A 21,636-nucleotide genomic window follows, 5' to 3' on the forward strand; every position below is an offset into this window, starting at 1 on the left:
CTATCCATGACAGCATTAAATATAAATACACAGAGAAAATAATACAAGAATACACAAAAAAATAAATGTTGAAATCAATCAATCAAAATAAATAAATGTTGAAATAAATAAATACATGGACAGTGATCTATTTATTTATTTATTCATGTATTAATTTAAACAATTATGTTTGTCAATTTCAAAATTGATTAATGAATGTATGCATCTAAATATTTATTCTTTAATTTATTTCCCATTTACTGCTTTCCTATTTACATTTATGTGAGCATTTACATTTCTTATTACATTGCACAAATACTGGTTACAAAATTATGCTGGGTCACCTAAAAATAGTGAACAGCAACAGCACTTTCTTTTTTGAAGGGATAATACAATTTATTTAAGGACTGCATAAAGTAAGAGGAACCAGAAATAGGATAAAACTTAAAACTACATTTTTACATTTTCTACATCTGTGTTTTTCCATTGTTCCATTCTGCTCTCTTGCGATATGCTTTTCACATTTGCAGTTTTGTCTGCAAATGATACTCGCTTACAGTTTACAATTCATGCTATTCCCTGGCTGGGAGGGACAAAACCTAGTACGAACCAATAGCATTTTCATGGACTATTATTGAATGGTCGACAATGAAAGGATTATATAAATAAACATATATTGAAATAAACAAATAAATGATTAAATAAATGTATACATTTCAGTATATATTTCAACATTATTTCTGTATTTATTCATTAATTTCAACATTTATGAATTTATTTCAACATTAAATAATTTATGTATTTATTTCAAAATTTATTTAAGCATTTAATTCTTAAAAATGTTGGCACCAATAGGAGAACAAGCTTCGAAATGTAAAGGTGCACTGAGAAATCTAAATAGCAAAGTGTCCAATGGGAAATCATAAATGTTGAAATAGAAACATGAATATGTTAATTAATTAATTAATTATTGTTTAAATAATTACATGAATTAATACATGTTGATATAAGTATATAAATGTTCATTTATTGATTTATTTCAACATTAATTTGTGTATTTATTTCAATATTTATCTATTAATGTATTATTATCTTTGTGAAATTATTTTTAATTTTGGCATGAATAGTCCTCCATAACCAACAGCAAATAATTTCATGATGGAAACAACTGTATTATTATTTCAGAAGGTTACAGACAATTTAACAAATTATAAAACTACAATTCTTGTTTGATCCGTTCTGGAGACAATATACTTTGTGAACCTGCACATTCTCTTACTAATGCAGTAAAATTCTCAAACATCAAAACATGATTGTTTTTTAGATGATTAACCTAATTGTACATTCAATGTTTTAAGTACATTTTATATTAGATCTAAGCTATACCTTTGGAGAACAAACTTTTAGTGTAAACAGCACATGCAGGGGTTAACAATGCACAACTTATTCATTCCTATAATAGGTCTAAACATATTTCTACATATCATATTTTCTCTTTGAAGCAGGGAATCAAATAAATATCCTTTATCCTTTATCTTTATCCTGAATGTAGAATACACCCTGCTGTGAGTTTAAAACTAACCGATTCGAAAAGTACAACTATGTGACATTTATTAAAGTGTCTTGTACCACCAGAGATTTGCACTTAAGGTACTTGACTGCATTTTGAAAACAAAATTGCCCCATGTCCCAGTGGAGCTTGGTTATGGTCGCCATTGCACACAATCCTCTTTCCACTTGAGCTTGTTCATGCTTAATGGTGCATTTACACATGGATTCCTTGGAAAATAGCAGCTAATTGCTTGTGAAATATGTAGTAATGTCTCAAAGAGTAAACACCTGAGCCCTGTTTTATACAAAGCAGGGATAATGCAAAACAGGTCCACTGGGGTAGGCTGTCAATTTGTGCCTTCCTGTGTGACCTAAAGTTCAAATTATAGAGACTTTAAAGAAAAAGTTTATGGTACATAAGCAGCAACATCTCAGCTTTAGAGTATATATGCTCTGTTGTTACTATATTAATAAATATATTGATCAAAACATGTTTATTCTTTCAAACCCCCATGTGGTCACAAATTAGTCCTAATGGAAATTGAAAAATCATTGAAAAAACTTGTACACAATTTCCAACTGCCCATTAACCCTCCCTCCCTCCCACACACACTGCTCAATGACAGTCATGCCCAAGGACAAGACATTCACTCCTGGGAAAGGAAACACAAGCCCTAGCTGGTTGGGCCCATGTGCCACTCCTAGATTCTTTATTAAACTTTCTAACATATAATTTTCTGAAGTCTATTGGGAGGCACTTGATCATTATAAACCTTTGGTATTTGAAGTGTTGAGTATTTTCTTGTAGCCTTTCAGAAGGGCAATAGGCAAAAAGCACCGCACTTTATTTTCTGCAGCAGAGTGCGTGCCATGGCCCTGGATATTTTAACTTCACTGCTTATCCTACAAAGCTTCTCTTCACCTGCAGCCGTACAAGAAGCGTGTACATTGTGGGACGATGCTAGTTTGCCAAGTCTCTACCAGGATGGGGACGTTATCCTTGGAGGACTCTTCCATAATTATGACACAGTATTTGTGAAGGAAGTGTCATATGGAGCTGCCCCAGAATTGTCATACTGCATGAAGTAGTTATTATTATTATAATTGTTGTTGTTTGACAATATAAATATTTATGTTCTGCAGGAAGCTGAAAGACATGCTTGAGTTATGTATATCTGTGTGTGTGTGTGTATATATATATATATATATAAAATATTCCAATAATATAGTTTAAGATTTATAGCATGCAAAGGAAAATGATATGCCTTTATCTGCAAAATATATATAAATATATAAATATAACAGAATGTTAGTATATTGTTACATATTGGAGTATGTTATTAATATATATGTATGTTTGTCTCTGTTTAAAAGTTTAAATTACAGATCTTTTCGTTGGACAATGGGGATGATTTTTGCAATAGAGGAGATTAACCAAGATTCTAGTCTTCTTCCTGATGTCAGACTTGGCTACAAGATACATGACAGCTGTGGAAAATATCCCATGGCACTGAGGGGAGCCATTTCACTTGTCAGCAGACAGAGAAACACATATCCCAGCAGCATATGCACTGGATCAGGAGGAGTCTCTGTAATAATCGGAGACACGGCCTCGACACAATGCATCATATTATCTCAAACATTGGGGCCGTTTGAAGTTCCTTTGGTAAGGGGCACCATTTTAAGACAAAATTATGGTTAGATGCCAATGTTTATTTTCTCATTGTCACGTGTTAGTAAAACAATAAATAAAACAAAAACAAACTAAAAGTATTTAGATATTTTTTGTAAATTATTATTATGAATCAAAAGTGGTCGTATGTATTCTCTGTTTTTCAGTTCTGGCAAATTATGAGAGGAAATATATAATACTTCTATGTAAATGTGTATTCTAATTGATTTCAATTTTTCAAGTTTGTATTTCATATGCAGGTGAGTTATTCTGCTTCATGTGCTTGCCTAAGCAACAAACGGGCGTTTCCTAACTTCTTCAGAACAATACCCAGTGACTTTTATCAGGCTCAAACAATGGCATACCTAGCCAAACATTTTGGATGGTCCTGGGTAGGAGCAATTGCCATTGACAACGATTATGGGATACTAGGTATTCAGACCTTTGTTGAAGAAGTTAAAAATGCTGGCAGCTGCATCGCCTTTTTTGAGACTATGTCTCCAGTGTACACCCAGAGAGACGCTGTCCGCATTGCAGGTGTCATTAAACGGTCGACCGCAAAGGTGATAGTGATCTTCGCTGGGAACATAGATGCGGAGTTTGTCTTTCATGAACTTGTGAAACAAAACATCACGGATCGACAGTTCCTAGCTAGTGAAGCTTGGAGCACCAGTCCCTTAATTTTCAACACAGACTTATCTTCTGTGACAATGGGAGTTCTTGGTGTTGCTGTCAGGCGGGTGGACATCCCAGGGATGCAGAACTTTCTTGTCAATCTCCATCCCTCAAAATTCCCCAACAATGTATTTTTCAGGGAGCTGTGGGAAACATCATTCAACTGTAAATTAGAGCAAGAAAATAATTCCACATTAAACAACCAGCCATTATGTAGTGGATCAGAAAATCTACGAACTGTGAAAAACACTTTCACCGATGTGTCCCAGTTACGAATTACATATAATGTTTACAAAGCTGTGTATGCTGTCGCCCATGCATTACATAATCTGCAGGCATGCAAAAACGGAAGTGGCCCCTTCATGAATGGATCTTGTGGCGATATTTACAATTTGAAACCTGGGCAGGTACTTAAATCAATTTAAAACAATATATTATGCTAAAGTTTCGGAGTAATGAAAAATCAGAATGCTTTCTAGGCTTAACAGAAGTGCAGTACTGATCTGTGTTTAATAATTATGTTTCTTTTTCTGTTTTAATGTGTTCACAGCTCATGCATTATTTAAATCAAGTACGATTCACCAACAAACTAGGAGAAGTTGTTTACTTTGACAAGGGCGACAGTCGAGTAGTGTATGACATTGTAAACTGGCAGAGGAGCCACACCGGGTCTATGGAGTATGTCACTGTTGGACGGGTTGATGGACCTGAATGGCGAATCAACGAAACTGCTATTGTTTGGACTACAGGTGTCAAAAAGGTATTAGTACTAATTGTTAGGACAGCCTGCTTGCTCCTGGGAAGACTGAACAGATGTCTAGCCGCTATTGTGCATTTTTTACATTAGTGTAACGTGAGAACAAAGCAGGATGCATGCCCTCTTTTGTCTGCAGTTTATGAGGTGGCTTTGTTTTGCACAGCCTATATTTGTATTCTCTTCAAGTTTGCAGGCCTGACGGAGTGTCCTGAGCTTACCATATGTTAGCTAATTTGCTGAAGTCATGTGATTATGGAATACTTGCAGACATCACTTTTGGATCTGCTTTTAACCCTGTACTGTAAAAGTATAGCTTGTGATGTAGGAATAGCAAGAATTGGACATTGACTGACTGCATCAGGGATTGAGCAGATATGATATGAAGGCACACATTAAAACCAAAATGCAGATTGCAGGTGACATCAGCCAGTGTTAATGCTCCTTTCCCACTGTCTGTGAGCAGGTACCTGTATCAATCTGCTCAGAAAACTGTCCCCCAGGAACCAGGAAAGCTGCCAGGAAAGGGGAGCCCATTTGCTGCTTTGACTGCATTTTTTGTGCAGATGGAGAAATCAGCAACACCACAGGTAAGATATATATTGCAGCAAATCAACGGGATTTCAGCTGTTGTCTGCTGTTACAATCGCAGTTTTACTACTGTGCTGTTTGTTGGGCAGTGTATGTTGAATACATATTTATTTTACAGATTCCCTGCAATGTGACAAATGCCCCTTGGAATTCTGGTCCAATGTCTACAGGAATGAGTGCATTGCTCGAGCCATTGAGTTTCTCTCATTTGAAGACACCATGGGCATCACGCTTACCACTGTAGCTCTGTTTGGGACAAGTGTGACCGTGGCGGTAGGGATCGTCTTCCTCTATTACAAAAACACCCCGATTGTCCGGGCAAACAACTCGGAGCTGAGTTTCTTGCTGCTGTTCTCCTTAACGCTGTGCTTCCTTTGCTCCTTGTTCTTCATTGGAAAACCATCCATTTGGTCCTGCAAAGTGCAACACATGGTCTTTGGGGTCAGTTTTGTTCTTTGCATTTCGTGTATTCTCATCAAAACTATTGTGGTCCTGATGGCTTTCAAGGCTAATCTCCCAGGCAATGATGTCATGAAGTGGTTTGGGCCCACGCAGCAGAGGGGCAGCGTTGTTGTCTTTACATTAATCCAGGTTGTCATCTGTGCAATCTGGCTTTCCCTCAGCCCACCACAGCCGAACAAGAACACCAGCTATCAGAGTTCGAAAATCATCCTTGAGTGTGCAGTGGGGTCTTTTGTAGCCTTCGGTTGTGTGCTGGGTTACATCGGTTTGCTGGCTGGCATCTGCTTCGTGTTGGCTTTCTTGGCTCGAAACCTGCCAGACAACTTCAATGAAGCAAAATTCATCACATTCAGCATGCTTATATTCTGCGCAGTGTGGATCGCCTTCATCCCACCTTACATTAGCTCTCCGGGCAAGTACATGGTAGCCGTGGAAATATTTGCAATTTTGTCTTCCAGCTTCGGCCTCCTAGGGTGCATCTTTGCCCCAAAGTGCTACATTATTTTACTGAAACCAGAAAACAATACCAAGAAGTTTTTAATGGGAAGAGATCCTGTCAACAAATAGCTACATCATCAATTTAATTATAGCCTATGCATATTTATTACTGTGACCAATAAAACCAAAGTAACAGATTTTAAAATGTGTAAATGAAGTTTAGTGTGAATGGTTGTGTTTTGTTTTCTGTTAACTGTGCATTTATCAATGAGTCTCTTGTGGTGCTTAAATCCCTCTGTGGACTTGGTAAGGTGTACAAACCCCCTACCTCAGGGGAATGGTATTCTGGTGTATCCGGTTTTTCGCTCTGCTGTAGGAGCAGTGGGGAGCAGGGTGGTCAGAGGTCTGCTTCAGAGATGTTGATTGGATACATATTGAGGGATCTCAACAATATATAGGGCATACATATTTTTTTAGGTAAAAGAGCCTTTTAATTTATATTATAATGATACAACTGCAAACTATTGCAACACACTGTATTTTTAATTATGATTAATAAGAGATAATTTGTGGGCTAATCTTTTGTCTGTATGCACAATAGCAACTGATTATGGTTCTACCTGGTACAAGCTGACATACATTTAAGTAAAATCTTCTCTCAGTGATTTTAATTACACTATGAACAGAGAATTTCATAATGAACTAAATTATTTATTTGCATTGATGAGGTAATTATAGGATTTTATAACTTACAGGTCATTTATAGCTAAACTCTTCTGTTTCTGCCTATGGCAGAACTTGCTTTCCATTTAATAATAATATAATTCAGTCAACAAGCCACTGTGTATAATATGAAAGCAATTAACCATGTATTAAACAGCTGACATCAAGACCATATTCCACTAGATACAGCATACAGATTTATTTATTTTTGCCAAACAAAAAAGAATACTGAAAACAAAAATCTCCTTGCCGAGGCCACCTACACTGCAGATAGATCCAGGGTGTTACATGACACCAGCTCCCCTGCTAAGCGACTACGCCACCCTTAGGTATTTTAGAGGGAAGGAAAACCTCGGATGGGCAAGTTTGCTTTATGAAGAGTAGATCCATGTTGTTTTCCCTTGGCACTTCACAGCTGTGTGGGTGTTCAGGAGCACCTGGTAAGGCCCTGCCCTCCTGGACTGCAGAGAGGACTTTCTCTTGTGTACTTTGATGTACACATGGTCACCTGGTTGAAATGGGTGACAGTCCTGCTGGGCTGGTTCAGTCTGGGCAGCTTTTACTGTGAATGGACAGCATTGATTGCCTGTATTAGTCCCATACAAAAAGACAACATAGTATCATCCATCAAGTGGATGTCCATCTTCCTTACAGACAATGTAGGAGTCACGGGGAGTCTCATAAGTCCCTTAACAGAATTTTGCTACTATTACTGCATCATATCCTACAGGGATAGGCTTCTACCCATTTAGAAAACATATCCATTATTACAAGTATATATTCATAACATTTAGACATTTGAACACAATCTATTTGCATATGAAAAAAGGCATGATTTTGTGAATTTACCTCCCTTCCCAGGATTATGAGCTTGACAAATGTGGCAAGTTCTACAATATTGCTAAGCTGTTACTATAATCACTGGGGCAAACCAATTTAAAAGACTGATTTGCACATTCTCCCTTTGCCCTTGTGCCCAACAACATGCGCCAGACGGGCGAACCAGGGAAGGAGTGCCTGTGGGGCAACCAATGCCTTAGCAAATATTTGAGCTGTCTTATGGAAGGTGTAGTGGCCACCTGCAATTTCCTGGAGCTTTTAGAGTGCATCTCAGATTGTTTTTGTTTTCTGCCCTAGGTTATAAGGATCCAATATCAGTTCCATCAGGATATGATTCGTAACCTGCATATCAGATAGATTCATAATGTGGAATAAATCGTAGACAGGATGTGTGTTTCGCACAACATTAGACATCCTCCTTATAAAAGAAAAGGCATCTCTATCATATTGTAAAATATTCTAAGATAAAGCATAGGCCTAGTTCTCTACCATGTAGGATTATCTCCATGAGAGCCTGCGTCTCCCAAAAGCCTGGAGTTTAACCTTATCTAGTACATTCCTGAGTTCACCTTATGAACTCCAGATGGGCACAGAAAAGGGGCCATGGTAAAGCATGCTCTCATCCCATATGGAGCTCATGGTATAGAGGTGTTCCATTATGATTGTGTGAGAGGAACACTATGAAGTTTATTGAGGTAAGACTAATTGGCCTATGAGTTTGTTAAACTTGTTAGGCAGATTGGTTGAAAACCAAGTACAGAAAAAGCTATTTTACTATATGGTATCATACAGTAGTTGACATCTGCACAGTTTGCAAGGTTCGCAGTATAGGAACAATTTAATAATCTTAAGTATGATGTATCACAAGCACAAAGGATTTTGGTATAGTACTCAGTTGACATCAGCAGCATAATATTTCCTGCGCTTACTAAATCAATTTTACTTCACAATGTAAATATTCCGTTTTTATGTGGAGCTGTCAAATGTTCAAAGCAAAGTGCTCATCTCTGTCCTCTTTCACATATAATTTATACATATATGATCTTGTGAATATTATAGTAGTCATTATAGCAGCTCCTTAGACAATATAGTTAGTAATTATTAGGTTAATAATGGCAGTTATTCATCAATTATTTGTATTTCAGTTAGTTTTAATCAAACTCACATAACCATACATTTGGAATTATTTTCAGAATATCATTAGGAACAATTCCCAATATTATTTTTGTTTCCGGTTTTCATCTAGTATTTGATTTATTCATTTATATTTATCGATTTGTATTATTACTATTTATACATATATCACACCATTAATTTAGTCAATTAATTAATGTTTTTAATATTGGGGAAATAATCCTTTTCATTGACCTCAATAATGATTTACAGGTACTTCAGGAAAGTACACCGATCAGCCATAACATTATGACCTTTGACAGGTGAAGTGAATAACACTGATAATCTCGTTATCATGGCACCTGTCAGTGGGTGGGATATATTAGGCAGCAAGTGAACATTTTGTCCTCAAAGTTGATATGTTAGAAGCAGGAAAAATGGGAAAGCGTAAGGATCTGAGCGATTTTGACAAGGTCCAAATTGTGATAATAACGACTGGGTCAGAGCATCTCCAAAACTGCAGCTCTTGTGGGGTGTTCCCGGTCTGCAGTGGTCAGTACCTATCAAAAGTGGTCCAAGGAAGGAAAAGCGGTGAACTGGCGACAGGGTCAAGGGCGGCCAAGGCTCATTGATGCACGTGGGGAGTGAAGGCTGGCCTGTGTGGTCCGATCCAACAGACGATCTACTGTAGCTCAAATTGCTGAAAAGGTTAATGCTGGTTCTGATAGAAAGGTGTCAGGACACACAGTGCATCGCAGTTTGTTGTGTATGGGGCTGCGTAGCCGCAGACCAGTCAGGGTGCCCAAGCTGACCCCTGTCCACTGCCGAAAGCGCCTACAATGGGCACGTGAGCATCAGAACTGGACCACGGAGCAATGGAAGAAGGTGGCCTGGTCTGATGAATCACGAGTTCAAGGTGTTGACTTGGCCTCCAAATTCCCCAGATCTCTATCCAATCGAGCATCTGTGGGATGTGCTGGACAAACAAGTCCGATCCATGGAGGCCCCACCTCGCAACTTACAGGACTTAAAGGATCTACTGCTAACGTCTTGGTTCCAGATACCACAGCACACCTTCAGAGGTCTAGTGGAGTCCATGCCTTGATGGGTCAGGGCTGTTTTGGCAGCAAAAGGGTGACCTACACTATATGAAGCAGGTGGTCATAATGTTATGGCTGATCGGTGTAAGTGTTCACTAAATGTGTCCAGCAAATTATTTCCTCAAGGAAGAGTCAGCATGAGCAGTAAGACTGTGTCCGCCTGCGCGGCTCATAGGTCTTTATTGTTTCAGCTTCATCCTATTGAAGTCCAATCTACACTGGTACGGGTTCAGAAGAACCATTCCAGAACCCAGATTGAACTGATCAATAGTTTATTTCTTACCTACTCAGTGTATTTAGGGATTTTGTGTTTTTTCTGGGGATTTCAAAACTCTTAATTGTGGAAATTATAGCTACAGAATGACCACATTTTTAATTTCCTGGAACACCTGGTTATCTGTTTATCCATATCTAGGAAACCTTCATCGAATGATTGGGGTTTCCTCGGATTACTACTTGTAGATTTTGCTCTAATTCAATTTCTAACATATTACTTTAATTTCTCTTTTTGTAAAACCCATTTAAATAGTTTTATTTTATTTTTTTAATAGCATTCTGCATACAGTTAAATGCTTACTTTCTTGTAGGTCTGTTATTAGGACTATGTTAACATAGTCAACTGTAGCATTTTTAGCTATATTTCTGTAACTATTTGTTACTTACGACTCCCAGTCATAATCTGGAATATGCAATAAATGAATAAATACATACAAAATACGGACATTTACTTTTCACAAACTCTAAACTTACAAACATACAAAGAAACACATACTAATTTATATCCCAAGTAAATTCAGATACCAGTTTTGGTTGGCATGTTTTATTTACTTTCAGTGTCTCAAACTACCCTTATTTATTATGACTTATCTATTAATTTTCCTTCAGTATCTTGAGGGATTTCACTAATACTGAAGACTTATTTTTTAAATTTATTTATCTTTTGGGGCATTTGGCTTTTTATTTTTTTCTGAATGTTTTAAGATAGCTAGCTGGTTTCTCATTTCTTAATTTACATTCATCATTCCACATCATATACACTTTCCAGTTTACTTTTCCTGGCTTTGTATCCCTATCTTGCAAAACAATTTTTAGGTGCTCAAGTCTGTCTAAATCAAAAGTTCTGTCTTCTGTAAACCTTACCTTTCTGTCACCTGCTGTCCACTAAGCCACTTGCGCACATCGTGCACAGCTTGACTTCCATATTTATCATACATATACCTTACATCTGTACCTTTGGGTGGTGGGTCGCCCGTTTTACTGTAGCTGTTCCCTCCCATTATCTAATTTATTGTATTTTACACAATAAACAAGGCATGCAAGCCCCCCAACACAATATATATAATAACAATAAAATGACAGGGAAAAAAATAAAAATAAATAAACAAACTAAAATAATAATAAATATTCTATAGGAATAATAACAAACATGTTTTTCAATATGTTTACATTTATATAACTTATATATAACTTAATTACTTTCTTACTCCATTTACCATACTATTCATGGTTATTCATGTTTCTATATAAATGTGCTTTTTATATTATCATCACCGGTGTATCAGATGTTAAACAACATTTAGCGCTTATTCATACTCCCATTTTCTTATGATATTTTTTTTCGCTGCACTTTACACAAATACACAAAGCTGAACGTTTGTCTATGGGAACCCCAAAGAGGAAAACACAGTCATGTTTCTTCACAAACAAGAAGAGAGAGTCAAGTTTGTGGGGACCTAGGTTAAATAACAAAACACAGTCCTATTTCTTCATCAACAAGAAAACACAGTCATGCTTGGAGAAACAAAACAGGAAAACAATTCCTGCCTCAAGTACTTGATACACTGTTAGAAAAATAGGTACAAATATGTACCAAAGAAGGTACAAATGCTTGTCACTCCAATGGTACCTTTTCAAGGTACTATATAAGTACCCTTTTTTGGGGTACAAATTTGTACCATCATGTTTGGTACCTTATGTGGAAAAAAAAGTTACACATGTGGACCAAGACAGGTACAAATGCTAGTCACTACTGTGGTACCTTTCAAGGTACTATATAAGTACCCTATTATGGGGTACAACATTTAACCATCATATTTAGTACCTCATGTGGCAATTATGTGCCTAATGGTACTAATGTCCTAGTACTTATAAGTACCTGCCATTATCAGGTTGTACCTATTTCTACCAAGACCGGTACAAATGCTCATATATTAGTACAAGGGAATTTATAATGGATCTAAAATGTATCCCATTAAACAAATACATATCTCAATTCATTTCAACAATTACACTAACAAGGATTCAATATATTTATGTACATGTTTAATTAATAGTAAAACACGTTTTTATATATACAAAATAAACATACCTTTATACTACAGGTAAAAATAATTAGGTTTGTAAGAAAATACATGTCATACGGTTATTTACAGTTCTATTATGTACATACATTTATAATTTATTTCTTAATGTTGGGTAATGCACAAAATAAAAAGGTACAGAGGTTGTGTCTCTGCCTGGTTGTAGCAAGCGGTCTTGACTGAGCAAGACCATCCTTCTGCCAAGAACTGGCAATCTGTAAAAATGTTGCTTGTTTTTTGAATGATCCCTTGAATAACTGTCCAACTATATTTTCTGAGAGTCCAATTCTAACAGTTTCACCCTCCACGTCATTCTCTGTTAAATAATAAAATAAAATAATAATAATTATGACAATAATCATAATAAAAGCTGGGGTAATGGAGGTAACAAAATAATTATAACTGTCTAACCTTAGAGAAATATTTAGCTATGTTTATTTTATACCTAAATATGTTTAAAAGCACACATTATCTTATATTATTATTATATTTCTTCAGACTCCCTTATCTAATACTGTGCAGAGGACATAAACCCTTCTGCTCCTGACATATTTGAGGCTATTTTAGAGCTGCATGGCTAGTTTGCTAAGTTTATGGTCTCACTTAATGAATGAATAATAAATAGGCAGTGTTAAATATTTTAGAAAAGCCAAGAGTATGTAGAATTCAATTGTGTAATAACTTCATATGTGAGAAACAATCTGTGATTTGATAGGTGCAAGGTGCAAATCCCCCCCACACACAAACACATTTTCACTTTACATGCTAAATAAATAAATAAATAAATAAATGTATTAATGTCTGAACAAATAATTATGAGTGTAACATGTAATCCCTGGACCCATATGAAACAAAATATACAGTGCAAATAAATAAAATAGGTAAATTGGTTGTTGGTTATATGGCAAACGAGTGAAAACATGATTTACCACAAATCTATATATATAAATACAAAACATTGTATGCTAATACATAACTTTTAGCAATCAATAACATAAGATTAGTTTTTAAGATTACTATTATTTGTCAAACTAATGATTTGCATGGTTTGTTTTTTGTTAATAAATGATATATACAAGTATTAACTTTGCAGAAACAAATCATCATTACATTGATACATTTTAACAAGCTAAACACTAGTGGTTTGAGAATGTGTACAGTCTGTGGATTTCACTGTATCTCCTCTGTGTATTTGTCTGCATCTGCTGTGACACGCGCCTGTCACTGCTGGCGCCGCGCTGCAGCTCCCCTCCTCCCATTTCAACTCAATCAAAAGTCCGACTCCCAACCAAGTAAAACATCCTCCAGTGCATTTTATTCTACTTAAACCACCAGTTTCTTTAAATAAAATGCCTAAAACATCCTGTTGATTTACTAATCACCCTCCGCAATCATGTATTTTCGCTGCCCTGTCAATTCTGCTTTCTCACTCATACTCTCCCTTCTCGTCTCAAACAACTTCTTCTGTAGATTGTTAACACCACAACAATATCAAACCTTCCTGATTGGTTGTAGACGTCTTAAAAGCTGTCAGTCATTTATTAACAACCAATAGTTGTTGAAAAAGGCTTGGTGTTGTTCTTACACGGTCATTGCGATAAAGGGAACTTGCAGAGGGGGGCTGCCTTTAGGACTTTAAATCCCCCCCTCCTAATTTTTTTTTACCACTGGCTGTTCAGTTCAGCCTATGAAACTAACACTTTTAATAACATAGTATCTACTCTGGTAGTCGAAGTGCCATAATATACACAGGAATTATGTGACAATGAAGTATTATTCACTGTTCGGAAATCAATGTCAAAATTACGTATTTTATTATTATTTTGCGAGCTGTTATTGTGAGAAGTCATTATATCTCTAAAATTAAGAAATTAAATAATTATGTTACTAACATACAGATAGCCTAACTGATTTGGTCGAAATTACATTCTTCTTCGCTTTGGATGTGTTTAATGTTATTTCACAAGGATACTTTATTTTATTTATTTATTTCTACCGACCTTTAAACTTTGCTACGTTGTCTTCGGTTATCTGTATACCATTTTCAATCCATTTTAATATCAGGTTATCTGTGGATACAGATTGTAACAGTGACATTTTCACAAATTCAACAGTCAATATGAAGAAGTCTCCTCCACTGTCCTGCTCGCGCTAATATCGTAATCTTCTCACGTTATCATAAGGCATTGTACCTTTATATAGGACAATTGTATACCCTTGACTCATATTGTTTAGATTTGTACCTTTTATGAATGTAGAAGTACAAACAAGTACCAGCAGGTATCTTAAGTGTACCTTTAAGGGATTATGGTACATATTTGTTCATTGGGGTACAAGAAAGGACCCCAGTTGTACCTTTTTTTTTATAGTGTATAAGGCAATCAGCAATGTTTATTTAAAATATGGATCGTGTTACCTGATCAGCAGAGGGCCAGGCGTGAATCAAGAAGATTCCAAAGTTGCTCTGTTTCCATACGAAACGTCGGAGGCTTTTATACGCACAGTAGTCAAAGATCTGGTTATAATTAACAAGTAATAACTATGTTATCTTAAAAGCTAGCTAAACAGAAGATATATCATTATAGGTAACAGTTCACATGTCAATACATGGTTCAGGGATCAGACACTTAAATCGCAGTGTTTGATATCATCTCCAAGATTCACATCCTAAAGATAAACAGAAGTCAAACTACCTTCTGGCCTGACCCTTGGCTTGACCTTATCTTTCTTAAGTATACATGTAGTAAGCCTTGTGAGAGAGGAATTTTTAACTTTCCTTCCACACTGGGAACCATGCCCCGGGTGTGGAGCTGAGCCTCTCGCCCCCCTTCCATCTGTCCCCACCCGTCCCATTGCTGCTTCCTCTGCTGCTCCTGCCACGCACCAGCAACGCCCATGCCGGCCACCACCTAGCGGCTGTTACGCCTTCACCTGCTGCTCTCCCGGTTCTTTCTGTGCTCTCTGCTGCTCTCTTGTGCTGTGATTTACTCCCATTTTTAATCCCCCCCAGTCAATTACTCAGTTAAATCAGGTGTATCCCTTTATCCTGGTCTCCCCATTAGCACATTAAGCTGGAGTAAAAATCTATTAAACAATAAAATGGTAGTGATGGATGGCTTGAAACAGCGATTTGAAACATTTGAAGCACCATTGTGTTGAAACAGTGTTTCGAAGTATGTATCAAAGTGCCAAGGTCACGTGGTTACAATGAGTTTCGTTACGTCATACTGTTTCGTAATGTTTTAAAACTTTGCCGCTTCAACACTAGGGATGAAACAGATTGAAATAAAGAACAAACTGGTGGTCAAAAATCAGGTGTCATAAGAAAAGACCACCGCTAAGATTAAGAAATACACAGAAGTAGTAGTTCAAGATGTGTTCAATATGGCAAACCCGACCAGCTGATTTCTCAGCAAAGAAGAAAGAACACATCTGCAATATACGGGTATTATTATTATTGTAATGATTAAATATTACTGTATTTTGTATTTTATAAAGAACATTCTGGGGATTTGTATATATGATTATATATCAAGTGTTTATAAGCTAGGTTAATTTTGAAAACAAAATGTTTTGAGAATAAAAATGTTGTCTGTATTACGATAGGTTGCGTATGCAACCCCGGTTATCTGAAAAAGGAAGCACTGCCCAAGGAGGAGGGGTTTCTGCAAACTGCTGTTCTACTTTTGATCAGTAGGAACCTGATCGAAATGTCACTCTATCAAAGCTGCCTTTGGCCCCTGCACTCATCACTCAGAACAGGTCCCTTCCCACATCCTGTTTCATAAACTGTGACTTCAGTGCAGGTTCATCCTCTTTTGCTGGGAGCAGGACTCCTGCGCGACCTTGCAACCCTTGGGCAGTGCTTCATTTATCAGATAACCGGGGTTGCATATGCAAGCTATCGTTATCTTTCAAGTCGGAAGTACTGCCCAAGGGGGAGGGGTTACTGTATAACCAAGCCGTCACAAGGGAGGAGGCAGTGAGCTGATAAGGGAGCCTGCCCCGAGGTGCACCGCTAGGGGCCTCGACAACACAACTCCAGACAGTAACCTCAGGGGCTCTGAAGGGCCGCACCTGAGCCGCCCAGGAGCGAGGACTGTAGTCTCGCTCTTACCAAACTGTCTATAATCAGCATATACAAGGCGGGGCTACAGAGGTCAATTCTTGTGCCCTCTGCTCACAATAGCAAGGCCGGCTGCTCTAATAGTGCAGCTAGGAGCGAGGCCGACTCTACTTGCACAACATCTGGCGTGGGCAATCAAGCAACTTGTGCAGCCTCTGCACATATCATGGCAGTGGACCCCTGGTCCAATAGGAGCGGGGCCACAGACCCAATGAAAAACAACAGAATACATAGCTGGCTAGTCAACAGAGTAGCCGAGCTGAACAAGAATATACAATATGTATCATGTGACAGCAAGACCTTCATGCTCGTCAGCATGCAGCACAAGAGTATCCAACTCAACTGAATAGTACAGAGTGGAAGAGCTCTATTGTGCTGACAATTAGATTTCGTACTATACACACCACCTGCTCATGCGCCACACGTGGGACATCATAGCAGTGGCTGCTTGCTCCACTAGCACAGCTAGAAGCAAGGCCACACCAGCTTGACCATGTTGTGACAAAGGAACTATATACATCACGGGGCACAGGAGCCGGCTCATGTGCCACATGTGGAACACAGGAGCAGTTGACACCTGCCAAATAGCACAGCTAGCGCAGGGCAACTACAGCTCTTACCATGTGAATAAATGAACTATGTACACAGCGGGGCACTGGAGAATCTCAAGCGCCCTACACTGGAGGACTACAGCAGCAGTCCCCTTGCTCCATGGCATACACAGCCAGAGTGGGCCACAGACCTGCTGACCAAGGAACTGTATACACAGCGAGGCAGCGAAACTCGAGCGCCATCAGCTGGAAACAGCTACAGTGAGCTCCATGCTGCCCAAGTCAGACGGAGCCACAGTCCTGCTGCTATAACACATTATACATATATATACAGAGCGGGGTACAGGCCAGACGCATGCACCACCGCAACACAATGTATAATGAACTAACTATATACAGGGCGGCCTCATAAGGCAACATGCCTGTAGGCTGCATGACAGACCCTGGGAACACATCGACAGGGCTGTCAGTAAATCCAGGAGCAGCTTGCATGGGTGCACGACTGGAAGGCATAGTCTGGTGGAAGGGAAGACACGGTTCACTAGCTCCCTCTGGATGCACTTAACAGGGGCAGACTGGGAGAGGATAAAGGCAGCTGCCAGACCCTGATGGCTCCTGGGGCACGACTGCAGCCTTCACCAGGTTCCAAATAGAAGGGACCGGTCCTGTCACGTCCAACCTGTAGAACCGGGCAAATGTAAGCGTCGAGGCCCAAGCTGCAGCTATAACAAATGTCTGCCAAGGGGGCGCCTTGAAAAAGGGCCCAAGATGTGGCAACGCCTCGAGTCGAGCGGGCCACCAGGTGTTCAGGCACTGGGATTCCGGTGGACTCGTAGGCCATGGTAATGGTGTCCACAATCCAATGCGAGAGGCGCTGATTTGAAAGCACCTGGCCCTGTGTCCATGCTCCGTAAGACACAAACAGTTGGTCTGAGCACCGAATGTCCTTAGTGCGTTCCAGATAGCACCTGAGGGCCCGCACAGGGCAGAGCAGGAGAAGCTGACTCTATTGCTCTGAAGCGAAGGGAGGAGGATGAAAAGTCATCAACTCAATAGGCCTGTTGACATGGAATGGAGACAGCACTTTCGGGAGGAACGCAGGGTTAGGCCGTACAAACACACAAAACGGACACACGATGGCATGACATGCGGAGATGGCCGCCAGATACATTGAGCGTGGACTGGGACTTGCCCTGGTCCAACAGCTCTTTCAGAAATTGCAATATGACCCCGATGGGGCAATGAATTGGGTCATTACTGCCATCTTGGCACCAGGTGCTAAACGTCTGCCAGCAGTAGGAATATTGTGACCTCGTAGAGGGAGCTCTTGCCGACTGAATAGTGGCTACTACTGCGTCTGACAGACCCCAGGCAATCAGTCGCTCCTGCTCAGGGGCCAGCCCCAGAGCTGGACGAGGCCCGGATTGGGGTGCCAAAGCATGCCCTGCACCTGGGACAACAAGTCCGCTCTCACTGGGAGCTGCCAAGGCTCTCCGTGGAGGGGGTCTGCGAACCAGAATCTGTGAGGCCACCGAGGGGCTATCAGCAGAACTGTTGCTCGTTCTCTCCTGAACTTCTCCAGGAGCACCGGGAGAAGGGGGAATGGTGGGAACGTGTAAAGGAGATAGCGAGGCCAAGTGTGATCTAGCTTGTCGATCCCCGGGGTTCCTGAGCGGTCTTGGACGGAGAACCATAGTGGGCAGTGTGGGGTCTCTGCCGAGGCAAAGAGATCCACGTCCGCTCTGCCGAACCGGCTCCACAGTTGCTGTATCACAGATGGGTGGAGGCACCATTCCTAGACAGTACAGTCTGTACAACCGTAGATCCCCTTGCCTGTTGATATAGGCGACCACCGCTGTGTTGTCCATCCGAACCAGCACATGTCTGTCCCACAGGACCCACAGGAAATAAGACAGTCCAAGGAGTACGGCCTGTAGCTCCAGGACGTTGATATGGAAGGCCCATTCTGGCTCCGTCCACCAGCCTCGGACTCCATGTTTGTCGCAGACTGCTCCACAACCCTGCTTGGATGCATCTGTCGTCATAACTGCTTGGTGGTAGACTGGCCCCAGGGTCACACCGAGGGTTAAATTGTAAGAGCCCCGCCACCAACGGAGGGCCTTCCAGCATGCCGGATTAACTGTGACCTGGCGTGCTCGATCGCGGCGAGGATGCATCCTGAGAGACCTGAACCACTACTGCAGCAGCCTCAACTGAAGGAGGCCGAGGGGGAGGGTCTGTGATGCAGCCACTAGAAGGCCCAGCGGCCTCTGCAAAGGGACACCCTGACACGAGCTCTCAGTCGGAAGAGGGAGAGACACATGCGTATGGAGGCAACTCTCTCTGGCGCCAGTGTGGTGAGAATGGCAACGGAATCGAGTCCGAGGAACTTTGTCTGCTGAGTTGGCGTCAGGCGGCTCTTTTCTCGATTGACCTGAAGGCTCAATGCGGAGAGGTGGCCTAAAATCAGGTTCGTGTGTTCCTGAACCAGCTCCCTTGAGTAAGAACAAACCAGCCAGTTGTCTAGATAGTTGAGGACATGGACGCCCTGACAATGCAAAGGGGCTAACACGACGTCCATGCACTTGGAAAAAGTGCGTGGCGCTAGCGACAGGCCGAAGGGGAGAACAGCAAACTCGAACGCTCGGCCCTCGAAGGCGAAGCGGAGAAACTTCCTGTGCGCCTGCGCAATGGGGATGTGAAAGTAGCTGGGCTTGATGGCCTGGGACATGGTGCGCAGGTTGAGCATCTTGAAGCGCAGCACCTTAAAGCGCAGCACCGTGGCAGTTCAGGCGCCTCAGATCCAAGATGGGGTGGAAACCACCATCTTTCTTGGGCACAAGGAAGTATGGGGAACAAAATCCCTCGTGCTGCCTGGCTGGGGCACTTCGCGGATTGCTCGCTTCTGCAGGAAAGCGACAATTTTGACGCGAAGCGCTGCACACTGCAATGGGTCCCTCACTTGCGTCCACACCACGCCCTGGAAAGGAGATGGACATGCCTGAAACTGAAGGGAGTAGCCAACTGATATAATTTGGAGCACCCAAGAGCCTTGGGTTCATTGTTGCCAATTTGAGAGTTGCTGGGGGGTGTAAGGGTGGGCCAGAGGTTGCTGGAACGCCTCAGGGGTTTGGCTCGGGTGGTGGATGAGGCGCTCCACTGGAACGCCTCTGCAACAAGCTATCAAATAATAACTAATAGTACAAATAGACACAAAAAATAAACGGTGGTGACAGCACAGCCATGAAGCCAACCAACCGCAAGCAATAGTAATTATTGTAAACAATAATAACAAATAACGCAGAAACCCCTCCCCCTTGGACAGTGCTTCCGACTTGAACGATAACTTGGGATTCTTGCTAATGCACATTTCTGTATTCTTTCCAAAAATAAATAAATTGTAGAAAGAATGAAAAACTTCAGTGTCTTATGTTTCTTGTGATATATAGGTTTCAAGCCACTGAATCACTGAAAAGTTTTGGTGGTCTGTCAGTTGCATTGACCTGCATGTAGCTAGCAGATGTTGCTACAGTGCCGCTGTTTCTAGTGTTTCGAAATGGTGAATCTTTCAATTTTTCATTTATTTTGAAACTTCTTAAAGCTTTGTTTTTCCCATCACTATAAAACAGCCAATAGCCCATAACAAACACAATTAAATAATTAACAGAACATTTAAATGTAACCCCTTTTACCATCATTGCCACTCTCTAAACATCCAGATAATCAAAAAGACAGACAAAAGTCAAACAGTCAACAAGCCAAAATCAGAATCCAAAGAATAGTCAAAGTGAATGGATCAAGGTCAGTAACCAGGTCTTCTCTGTTGCAGTTCTTTCACATTCATTTTTCTCTCACACTTCTACCCTCCAAAACTACCATTTCCAAAACCGGAAAAAAATTCCAGGCCCGGGTTTTTTGAGTTTAAAATGTATAAACCCGGGGTCCCTGGGGCACCCGGGCTTGAGGACAAATCAGGTACGTTTGCTAGGCCTATTTTAGGGGGGCTTAAGCTTTTACTGGAGAAAACACCCTTAGCACCGCCCCCCCCGCTATGACCACAGAAAACACCATCAGCACCCCCCACACCCCCCTGCTCTTACCGAAGAACACCGTCAGCAGCTCCTGGGCATTGTTTCGTAGCCCCCTTAAAACCTGAAATTTAGTGATGACCCTGTGACAAATTATGTCAGAGGTATATAAATAGGAAAAATAAGAAATATGGAAACAAAATTAAGCTCACTCTAAACTTCCGATTGCGCCCCTCTCTCTCTCTCTCTCTCTCTCTCTCTCTCTCTCTCTCTCTCTCTCTCACTCTATCTCACTCTCATTGTTCTTGCACTCCTCGTATTTTGCAATAGTGCTCAATTATATTTTAGGTTTTGCCGAGAGGTTACTGAATGAAAATACACGAAAGTATACAAGAGTTTGCTGTTGTGCTGTGCATGCAAGTACGATTTTTTGTTTTGTTTTGTTTTTTTTCCGCCAACCCCAGCTCTACACCTATGCCAAACTCGGGCTTGCTGGGTTCAGAAATCATCCGGGTTGCCCGGGTTTTTGGTGCCCCGGGTCCCCGGGCTGGAAACACTATACACAACAAAGGTTGCTGGCTTCCTGCTTTTATGCAGGAGCTGGCCATTCAGGGGCATGCTTCTAGTCAGGTGCTTCCCCTGCATGATTCACCCTCTCAGGGCTTATGGGAGG

General features: G+C 40.5%; 1 protein-coding gene across 1 annotated transcript; it reads left to right on the top strand.

The window, feature by feature from the left end:
- Positions 1-2,932: 2,932 nt before the first annotated feature.
- Positions 2,933-6,251, top strand: LOC136753866 (extracellular calcium-sensing receptor-like). Its single transcript, XM_066710248.1, has 4 exons — positions 2,933-3,196; positions 4,428-4,637; positions 5,098-5,221; positions 5,341-6,251. The coding sequence occupies exons 1-4, from the start codon at positions 2,933-2,935 to the stop codon at positions 6,249-6,251; spliced, it is 1,509 nt and encodes a 502-aa protein (XP_066566345.1).
- Positions 6,252-21,636: the final 15,385 nt, after the last annotated feature.

The sequence above is a fragment of the Amia ocellicauda genome, chromosome 7 (genome assembly GCF_036373705.1).
Source record: "Amia ocellicauda isolate fAmiCal2 chromosome 7, fAmiCal2.hap1, whole genome shotgun sequence".
NCBI lineage: Eukaryota > Metazoa > Chordata > Actinopteri > Amiiformes > Amiidae > Amia > Amia ocellicauda.